The 10,363-nt window shown below is 38.7% G+C and overlaps 1 protein-coding gene and 2 long non-coding RNA genes across 3 annotated transcripts; 1 reads left to right on the top strand and 2 right to left on the bottom strand.

Moving 5' to 3' along the window:
* Positions 1 to 214: 214 nt before the first annotated feature.
* LOC115245309 lies at positions 215 to 1,768 on the top strand. Its single transcript, XM_029823571.1, has 4 exons — positions 215 to 382; positions 473 to 922; positions 1,138 to 1,318; positions 1,452 to 1,768. The coding sequence occupies exons 1-4, from the start codon at positions 299 to 301 to the stop codon at positions 1,580 to 1,582; spliced, it is 846 nt and encodes a 281-aa protein (XP_029679431.1). The 5' UTR covers positions 215 to 298; the 3' UTR covers positions 1,583 to 1,768.
* A 660-nt stretch (positions 1,769 to 2,428) lies between these two features.
* Positions 2,429 to 3,548, bottom strand: LOC115245308. The gene is made up of 2 exons (XR_003885508.1): positions 3,077 to 3,548; positions 2,429 to 2,984 (listed from the first exon to the last, which is right to left on the bottom strand). It is a non-coding gene; the product is annotated as an uncharacterized LOC115245308 (long non-coding RNA).
* Positions 3,549 to 8,977: 5,429 nt separating this feature from the next.
* Positions 8,978 to 9,864, bottom strand: LOC115245305. Its single transcript, XR_003885507.1, has 3 exons — positions 9,445 to 9,864; positions 9,142 to 9,350; positions 8,978 to 9,058 (listed from the first exon to the last, which is right to left on the bottom strand). It is a non-coding gene; the product is annotated as an uncharacterized LOC115245305 (long non-coding RNA).
* Between the last annotated feature and the right edge of the window lie 499 nt (positions 9,865 to 10,363).

The raw sequence follows: 10,363 nt of genomic DNA, 5'->3' as shown, positions 1-10,363 counted from the left end.
CCCCCCCCCCTCAGAGGACCTGGGTTAGAACTCTCCTAGATACACTACTATTATCGAATTACTTTATTTCAATGCCTGCAATTCACAAAATTAATAGGTAGATTTTTAAACGTGTTGCACTCTAATGAGTAATCATTCCTTCACAAATACATTTTTTTATGCTTTTTCGATACATATATCCTTAAGCAATAAAAGCACTTAAAACAATAATTTGTTAATTCTGAGTGACTCAACTCTCTTAATAAGATCCTCAGTAATCACCGTTATTTATTTTTTAGATTTGTCAAAGATAGATAAAATGATGAAAGATCTCACGGTCAATTTGCAATCTGCATCATGGAAAACCGAGTCTTTCAATCATCAGCTAGATCAACTACAACAGGTATATGTAATTTTGACTTACATTTGCATTACATCGTATATTTGTAAATAGTATGAAACGATGTGCTAATTGTGTTCATTTGTTTTGTAGAAAGTACAAGCAATAAGTAACTGCATCATTGAACGTGAGCGAGATTACATTCCTCCAGCAATGACACTAAATTCTGATCCGATCTGGATCAGCAAGATGGATCTACCAAACAATAAGTTGAAATCGTCTACAGCCGATGCATCGCCTGTATCGATAGTACAAAATAAGGAGTTAGATCTACCAAGCGATAAGTTGAAATCGTTTCAAAGATCAGCTACAGAGTTTCGTGAACCAGCACCATCACGTGAGTCGATACCTTTGATATCCGAGCATAATCTGGTAGTACTACCAAATTACAACCTAGAATCATCACCGAAAGACTTCCCTGATAGTCCAGACGTCGCGATAAAAACAGTCAACACACATGAATTAGAACATGTACAAGAATCGAATCATGCAGCTGATAAAGTGAAGTCCTCGGATGATCATCAATCAATCGTAGTACATAAGGTTAAAATCATTACATATTTCAATTAAAATGCTATTTACAAAAGAAATTAATATTTTTGGAGTGTCGATTTTCAAGTATATGTAGTATATGTAGTATATGGATGATGTTACTTTGGTTTTCAATTCTCATTCGATGTAGTTTTATAAATATGAATATCGTTACATTTAATAATTATCTAAAAGTTTTATCATATTTTGTATAAAACATTTAACAGGAAAAGACAATCGACCTTGGAGGACCAGACTCTTGTGTAGTGAACGCCACTCGTCTTTCCTTGTGCAATCACACATCTGCCTCTAAGTTGATATGCGAAATGATGTCTTTGCTATTTTCAAAAGAAGAGTTAGCTACCTCCTCGCTTACAGGAACTGTGGCAAATTTTCATCGCGAAAAAGGTATAGCCGCTAAAAAGAAACTCGACACGGTGAAAATTGAAGCTATGAAAGATATGATTATAATTTGTGCGATGCAGAGTATTGATTTCGCATAGTTGGCAGTTCGAAAACTAATAAATATATGTGCTTTCAGCATACGTTAAGAACAAATTTCCAATAGAAAAAGATTTCGACAAGATGTTCCGCAAAGCAGTGCAGCAGAAGTGCAATAATGCAGTTCCTCGAAATAGAGGATCAAATAATAAAGGAGAAACCAACAAGTAAAGTTAAAGGAACCAGCATATATAAAGGCGAAAAACCCAAAGAACGCAGATTAAGCGTCGTAAATAAGTCGAATAACGGTTAGTTTCCAGTGTTTTTAATAATCGGGACCAATACAACTAGTCAGATTATTGTATTATTATTTGTACTTGATCTTGCGAATGAAAGTACAATTAATGTCACAGTGTTGTTTTATTTCTATAGAAATATATTTATCGTTCTTATTTTTATTCACGTTGTTATTCAAAAAGAATACACTAGTCTCAATTTCAATGAAAACTTGTAGATTGGCAATTAGTAAACTATAGTGATCCACTAGTGCGCACACTTGAGGATCAACTTAACACTAATAGTACGAAAGTAACACTACTAATGCGAATTCCAATAGTGCGCGAAATTACTATTGATGTAGTGTGCATTAATAATTATTCAATAGTTGTCATTTCAATAGTGCCACAAGTTTTTTTCCGTAAGGGTAGAACGGAAAGTATTTCTAAGAACGGACTAGGAATACCGACCTATATATTGAACTTTTTTTAATATTAATGCAACTTATTACTTGTATAATATGTTTTAGATAAACAAGATTTTATATTTGGAATGATATCTACTAATCAAACTGTAGAAATATTAGAATCGGGCAAGGAAGATTGTACAAACATGAGCAGTATAGAATTGGAAGGTATATTTATTTCATTACATATTTGTGTTATATGTTAACACACACGCAAATCATTTAAAAGAAATTAACAGTTTAGAGTTGCAACGCGTAAAAGATATTCAAACTTTGGAAATAGAAATAAAAAGAGCACAACTCAGAGCAATCAAATAAGAAAGTATTTATATTACATATATAATATTGAGTTTTATTTAGTTATGTAAGTTTTTTTATACATTTAGTTTAGTTAATATAAGTTTATGTATTAACAACAGTTTTTATGTTTTCACACTTTATGTTATGTTCGAACAGTTTATGTATAAACATTAGTTAATGTTTTCACAGTTTATGTTATGTTTAAACAATTTATGTTATTTTCAAACAATTTATGTATAAATAACAGTTTATGTTATGTTCGAACAGTTTATGTATAAATAAAAGTTTATGTTTACACACAATAAAAGTGTATCCCATTTAAAATTAGATTTATTTCTATTCTTCATATTTGTACATCTAAATTTCTTCTTTTCCTTCTCCTTCTTTACTTTTATCTTCATCATTATCATTGTATCTTCTTTATTTCACTTACATTATCATTCATGCATTCTTTTCTATATTTAAAACTTGTGGACTCTTTAATATATTTTTCACGATCTATATCACTCTCATTGCATGTCTCTTCTGTACTTGAATATTCATTGTCCGTATAACTTCAGCTTTGTCATCTGCAAATATTTTCTTATTCATCTAAAATAAAAATATATTTTTTAAACCAATTATACACACACACACACACACACGCACATCTTATATTGTATATATCATAAGAAAAATTTTACCTGAACAGTCGTTCGATAAGAGCATTTCGTATGAGAATGCCATCTCCAGGCTGCCAGTGAGGTTCGGCCACCGGGACTTCATTATTTATATTTACTATTTCTTCATCATCGTCTTTTAAGTTATCATTTAAAATTAATGAAAGATTATGTAGAACAGCATATGCCACAACGATTGATGTAGACGTTAACAATTTTGTAGTAAGCCCTTTTGACAAACAAGAAAATCTACGTTTCCAAATACCAAATGTCCTCTCGACAATTCTTCTTGTTCTTCCATGAATTGTGTTATAACTGTGTATAAAATCAAGTCTTATTTTATTGAGAAGTAGATTAAGGTGAATGACAGCAAAAAAGAAGAAAGCAGGATAATTGTTTTTATTGTTATAATAAACGATTCTAAATTAAAATTGAAAATGAAATAAAAACTAGAACAATAAATATTATTTATAACCTTAGCTTATTTTAAACAAAATAAAAATCTGGAATTAAATAAATTAAATTATTAAACAGGATTACTTAAAATGGAATGTTAAATCTCATTCATCCTTTTCATAGAGGGAAGAACAATTATAAATATCCAATCTAGAACCGAAACTTAAGATAGTCAGATTAAAATTCACTATATGACTCAACACGTGATGTCAACGTCGTGACTCTTTACTGATTTTTTTCACGTAATGGCTAAAAAACAAAAACCAAGTGGGGAAGAAACCGGAAAAGAGAAGAGAGATAAACAAAAAATACGTAGCACTATCACACCTCTTCACAACGCAATGAATAAATCGAAAGTCGATAGCAGACAACTGGCGCGCGACTTAAATTCTGCATGATTCCTTTTCTAAACATTCCCGCCCGCCTTCGTTAACAGGGGGGGTTAACGAACGAATGAGCTAGAGAGTATCCACTGGGATCGGGAGAGGACAGAGTTTTACTACTGGTCGTTTCAGAGAGGTTGTTTGGGTGCGAACAGTGACCACTCTCGTATGCCCATCTTTCCCGGGATGAGTCTGAATAACTCGTCCCAGAGGCCATTTTGAAGGAGGATATCGTTCATCGATAACCAGAACAAGAGCGCCTTCCTTGAGTGATGGAGCAGGTCGGCTCCACTTGTAAATGGCAAGATATCGTTGTAGGTATTCGGTAGACCACCGTGACCAAAAACTATCTAACATCTGACGAAGTAATTGCCATCTAGAGAGACGTGAGCTCTTAACGATCTCAAGTGATGGCTCTGGGACGATAGCTAGTGTGCTTCCAATTAAGAAGTGACCCGGAGTTAATGCATTTAAGTCTTCTGGGTCGTCCGTGAGGGGAGTTAAAGGCCGCGAATTGAGAACTGCTTCAATTTGAGTCAACAATGTAGTCATTTCTTCATAAGTAAGAATGGTCTCACCAAGGACTCGCTTGAGGTGATATTTCACAGATTTGATTCCTGCCTCCCACTTTCCCCCGAAGTGAGGAGCGCTAGGTGGAATAAACTTCCATTGAGTTCCGTCTGTGGCTAACATTGCTGCTAATCTTCCAAGTTTGTTTGAGGATGCGGCGAATAGATTTTGTAGTTCGATATTCGCGCCTTTGAAATTTGTGCCGCAATCGCTCATTAAGGTGGCGCAAATCCCTCGTCTTGCGGTGAATCGTTTATATGCAGCCATGAATGCGTCAGTAGAATAATCTGTAACGAGCTCAAGGTGGACGGCTGACGTGGAGTGACAGACGAAAAGAGCTAAATACGCTTTATAGGTTCGGGCGTTCTTCCCTTTCCAAGTCTTGATAGTAAAAGGTCCTGCATAGTCAACACCAGAGTTTAGAAATGGACGAGATGGGGTTAATTTCTCGACTGGAAGTTGTCCCATGATCTGTTGTGCTCGCTTTTGTCGGTATCGAGCACATCGCACGCACTTTAATATATGTGACCTCACAGGGGTTCGGCCTCCTATAATCCAGAATTCATTTCTTATGAAGGAGAGAGTTAGTTGCGTGCCTCCGTGCATCGTACGTAGATGTGCGTCAGATATTATGAGGGTGGTTAATGCTGATTCCTTAGGGATGATCAAGGGATGTTTGGCACTTGATGGCAAAAGAAAGGATTGAAGACGACCTCCGATTCGCAACAATCCATTGGAGTCTGTAAAAGGAGTAAGCCGAAGGAGTGGATTAGATAAAGGTAGTGATTGTCTTTGAGAAAGAGTCTTAATTTTGTAACGATACCGTTACTAACGGCCTAGCGGGCCGTTCCACCACGCGCTTTTCTAGGCCCGGCGCTTATGGCGTCCCTAAGCTCCCACACCCGTGTCGCGGCCCCACCGTAGGGACCACCCCACCACACGTTGAATCGCGCAAGTGGGAGGCCGGCCGCCGGTATATAAGGCGCTCCGGCGAGCATAGCATTACCAGTTCCCGATCCCGAGTCCTACCTAGTACAATTCCTGATCCGAAACCTATACCGCGTTACACCAGGCTACGGGCTACCCGTAGTTACGCCGGGTTACCCGGTTGCTGGGACGGCGCACCCTGATACCTAGCGTTACACCAGGTCACGGGCTACCCGTGGTTATGCCGGGCTTCCCGGTTGCTGGGACGGCGCACTCCTAGTTCGTAAGACCGTACCGCGCCCCGCGCACCGTTCGTGTATACCGCGACCGTTTCCACCGTAAGACCGCTTTGGTCTCCGTGTATCTTTCCGTCTAAATACCGCGACCCGTTAGTTCGTGAGACCGTTGTACATATACCGTAACCAGTAAGACCGCTCCGGTCTCCGCGTCCTGATAGACTCTAGCACCGTTTGTATATACCGCGACCTGCTCATATTGTAAGCCCGCACTGTATATACCGCGCATTCTGACTGTAGAGTTAATTAGACATTAGGATTCCCGCCAAGTGTCGCGCCGATTCCACCTTTACGCACGGCCTTCAGACTATTAAGGAGCGTCAGTCCTTTTAAGGATAGAACGCCGAGAACGCCGACGCCCCGTCCTTTTAAGGATAAGGCCGCCAGGCAGTTGGAATTACATCGAAGGCCACGCGACACCCGGTAGTGTTTAAGATCTGTACTGTACCTTGGATTAATCATAGCTTATTTGCATGCGACCACCGCGACTGCAGAACACGGCCGCTTAAGCCACGCTCGCTTCCCGAGCTCATGCGCGAAACTCTGTACGCACCGTGCTTGCACGTCACCTTGCGAATAACAACCGCTCCCGCGCAAAACTCTGTACACACCGTACCCGCATGTTGCTTCGCATAGCTTTCAGTGTTAAATATCTTTTTGAATAAATCTAATTATTTAAACCGCTTATACCGAGGTAAAGTTAGTTGGAGTTTCCCCCTTCTCCCGAATCCTGGCACCGGCGAGCCTTGATCCGCGGCGTACGGGAAAGGTGAACCGTTACAATTTCCTGTTGAAAATGATGTTGTTGGACTGCTTTGACCCAATAGAATTTTGCTGCTTCTAAAGCTTGTGGAGTTATTTGTCTAGTTCTACTTGAATCTTGCGTTCCTCGAAATCGATTGATTACTTGCTGACATATTGCAGTGATGCGTAATAATCGATTTAGGCTTGAGTATCGATTAAGGAGATTCCACGGCTTTAGTGATCTATCGCCTGTAATAGTTACTACTTGGATTGGTCGTTCTTCAAGGTTGTCTTTGGAATTTACTGTTTGCGGCTCTTCCGGCCACATTGAAGGATGTTGTCGTAGCCAATGAGGTCCCGTCCACCATACCGAGAGGTCAGACAATTGAGCAGGCGTTAACCCTCTAGTGGCGAAGTCGGCGGGGTTTTCTTGGCCTGGTACAAAATGCCAGATTGCTTGTGGTACGGTCTCTTGAATGTAACATACTCGGTTGTGAACGAAATCCTTCCACCGCGAAGGATGATTGTTTATCCAGGTTTGTGTGATAGATGAATCGGTCCAAAGATGTACAGGGACATGGTCAAGTTCTAAGATTCGTAAAACGTGAGATACTAATTTTGAAAGCAATACAGCTCCTGAGAGTTCTAGACGTGGAATGGTAAGTCTTTTAAGGGGAGCTACCTTAGTTTTGGAACAAACTAAATTTGTTTGTATCTCTCCTTTTGCAACCTTCTTCGATTATCTGGCCGTATACATCAGCTCCTAATATTATATCGATTGGTCCAGGTATTGTAAAATTTGGATCGGCTAATTTTAATCCTTGAATGTGTGGCCATTCTGCTTTTTCAATTCTTACAGAAGGAATTGAAAATGTAAGTTTTGGTAGTATGTGAGCCGAGATACAATGTTCAAGATCTCCATCATAAGGTCTGAGTTTGAAAGAAGTAATGCCTCGAGTTTGGCTGGATTTTTGTGCTCCTATACCGACTAATGGAAGTGATGATTTTCTTCGAGGAAGTTTAAGTCTTTGTACCAGACGTTCCGAAATTAAGGAAATTTCAGAGCCTTGATCTATTAAGGCTCGAACTCTGGAGATTTCTCCATTTTGTGCCACAACAGTTACCTGAGCGATTGCCAAAAAAACGCATGATAAAATCTTTTGTGAAGATATCGAATGTAAGACGTGTGTATCAGTCGTCTTAGAAGCTGTCGCAGTAGATTCAATCGACTTTGTAGAACCAGACTCCGAGCAAGACGGTTGAGAATTGGCTTGATGGATGGTGGTATGGTGCTTGCGCCCACACTTGTGACAGCGTTTCGGTATACGGCATGCTGACACTCGATGTTGTCCTAAGCAATTATAACATAATTTATTCTTTGTTATAATTGCCAATCGCTGCTGAACGGTTTGTGACGTATATTGCGGGCAATTTGATGTATAATGTTTTGCTGAACAAATTGAGCACGAGCTAGAGCTATTTGAATTATTTTCCTTCGATTTTCCTTGGAAGTGGGATTTCAAAGGATTCTGTTGTGATTGTGAAACAAGTTTTCCACCACGAGACTTTTCAAAAGCTTGAAGGGAATGCAACCTAGTGAATAGAAACTCGGTGAATTAGCTCCATGTTGGAGGTTCCTTGGATGAGCCTAAATGGTGCTCCCATGCCTTAACAGATTCTGAGTCCAATCGTTGAACGGCAATGAAGACAAGAAAGTCATCCCACAAATGAATAGGTCGTTGCAGTGTCTCCAATGTTCGGTAAATTTGCGTGATGTTGGTATAAAGTTGTTCAAGCTCACTAGCTGACTCTTTCGTCATGCGTTTTAAAGAGAGTAGTGAATGTAGAGCGGCGTTTACTAATAGCCGTTTGTTTTCATAAAATGAGATCAAGGCTTCCCAAGTCTTTTGGAAATTGTCTGCCGTAAGCGTCGTATTTTTGAGTAAATAAGCTGCAGATCCGACAAGGCTAGTTTTTAAATATTGTAATTTCTCAACTGAACTCAAGGTAGGATTAGCTGAAATCAGAGAGGTGAATAAATCTTTGAAAGATAACCAATCTGCAGGTGTGCCATTAAATTTAGGTATGTCGATTCGTGGTAAACGAGCATGCTGATAAAAGGTTGGAAAGTTTGACGTCTGAGAAATAGATTGAGATGAGGCGGTTTTATGCATAGTCCTTTGTTCAGAATCGAGTATTATACTCATTTTCTCGACTGCCTCAAGGTAACATTCATGTGTCATGGAATATAGATTTTCTGAAAAATAGGAATATTTTTTTAAATGCGATTGTTCCTCTGGATTCAACTCAGTAGTTGCTAAGCTGATGGCTTTATGAGAAAGAGAGAATTTTTCCCAATTTTCTTTCAGAGAAGTGAGGCGAGCATTTACTCTATGAGAAGTGATATTTGATAACCCAACCTTGGTTAAGTTATCAACTGCGTTAGCAATTAAGTCCATCAGTATGAACTGCTGCTCTATTCGATTAGTAATGTGATTGAGCTTCATCTTTAATGTCATTCACCGTAAATATCCGGTTCGAAGGACCAAAATGTATAAAATCAAGTCGAAAGTCGATAGCAGACGACTGGCGCGCGACTTAAATTCTGCATGATTCCTTTTCTAAACAAACTGAAACAAAAAATATGTGTGTCATAAATATAATACAATTATATAAAAAATTTTAAATCGTAGTTATAAAATACATGTCGAACCTTATTTCTTCATCCGTTATAGGATTACCAATCGGCGTAAGTAAAAAAGGCAATGCGGGATATCCAGCATCTCCCACAAGTATTCCATCTAGTTCGCCTTGCCTGTATCGCATATATATGCGAGAATTTTGAAAGATACGGCTATCGTGTTCACTTCTTGGCCACTCTGGAACGATATCTAGAATTTCTGTACGTAGTCCAAAAACAACCTAAAAAGAAAAAAGCGAGATAAGCTAGCTTTATTGAATATATATCTTTTGTATGAAATATTTTCTTAAATTATTCAAATAAGTATATATGTACCTGAACATTCAAAGAAAAGTATCCTTTTCTATTTCTAAAAATTTCGTCAACATTTTGAAGTCTAGTATGTACCAAACGAATATGTGTACAATCTATTGCGCCATCGATACTAGGAAAACCTATGCCTCCATGACCACGTCCAAGTTCATTAAATAGTCCCCAGATAGCCAAGTCTGTCGAAAGCAAATCATGCCAAGTGCCTGCTATCAATTATTGTTAGCAAAAAGGATACAAATTTAGTACAGAAGTTGTTATTTCAGATTAAATCGACAGATTGGTGCCAAAAACAAAGCAGAGTATGCTCATAGAATCTGATAGCAGAAAACGAGCAAGATTTGCTAACATGACTTGACGTCAGATTGGTTGCAAAAACCGAGCAAGATCTGCGCGCGCGCAATCTGATGGCAGATTGATAGCAAAAACCGAGCAGGATCTGCGCGCGTGCAATTTGATGACAGATTAGTAGCAGAAATCGAGCAGGATCTGCTAACTTGACTTGACGTCAGATTGTCGGCAGAAACCGAGCAAGATCTGCGCGCGCGCAATCTGATGGCAAATTGGCAGCAGAAACCGAGCAGAATTTGCAGCTTTTAGCCATTTATATAATTTATTATAATAGTATAGTTTATTCACTTACCGCTATGCGGCGCACTATTTACTTTCTATATCCGTATTCAAATTCTTGTCATGAGTGTATACAGGGTGCGGCATTTATAGTGACGCGGGCATATTTTTCGGAAACGAAGTGAGATATCAAAAAATGTTTCAGACAAAAGTTGCATGGTTTCGAGGGAGCCACATGATAAAAATATGGATTTGACCTTAAGTGGTCTTTTCAAGGTGAGGTCAATGTGGTCGATGTTTTCTTAAATGGAACTCCCCATTTTTTATTACATATTCTTGTAGCTTACCTCGAGAG

This window comes from Formica exsecta, unplaced genomic scaffold, assembly GCF_003651465.1.
Source record: "Formica exsecta isolate Colony F162 unplaced genomic scaffold, ASM365146v1 scaffold935, whole genome shotgun sequence".
In the NCBI taxonomy this organism is placed as follows: Eukaryota; Metazoa; Arthropoda; class Insecta; order Hymenoptera; family Formicidae; genus Formica; species Formica exsecta.
This window is presented reverse-complemented; position numbering and strand designations above follow the sequence as displayed.

Coding starts and splice junctions, on each gene's coding strand:
- LOC115245309 (XM_029823571.1), top strand. CDS start 299: ATGATGAAAGATCTCACGGTCAATTTGCAATCTGCATCATGGAAAACC. Junction 383..472: donor AGCTAGATCAACTACAACAG/GTATATGTAATT, acceptor TTTGTTTTGTAG/AAAGTACAAGCAATAAGTAA. Junction 1,319..1,451: donor AAATTTTCATCGCGAAAAAG/GTATAGCCGCTA, acceptor ATGTGCTTTCAG/CATACGTTAAGAACAAATTT.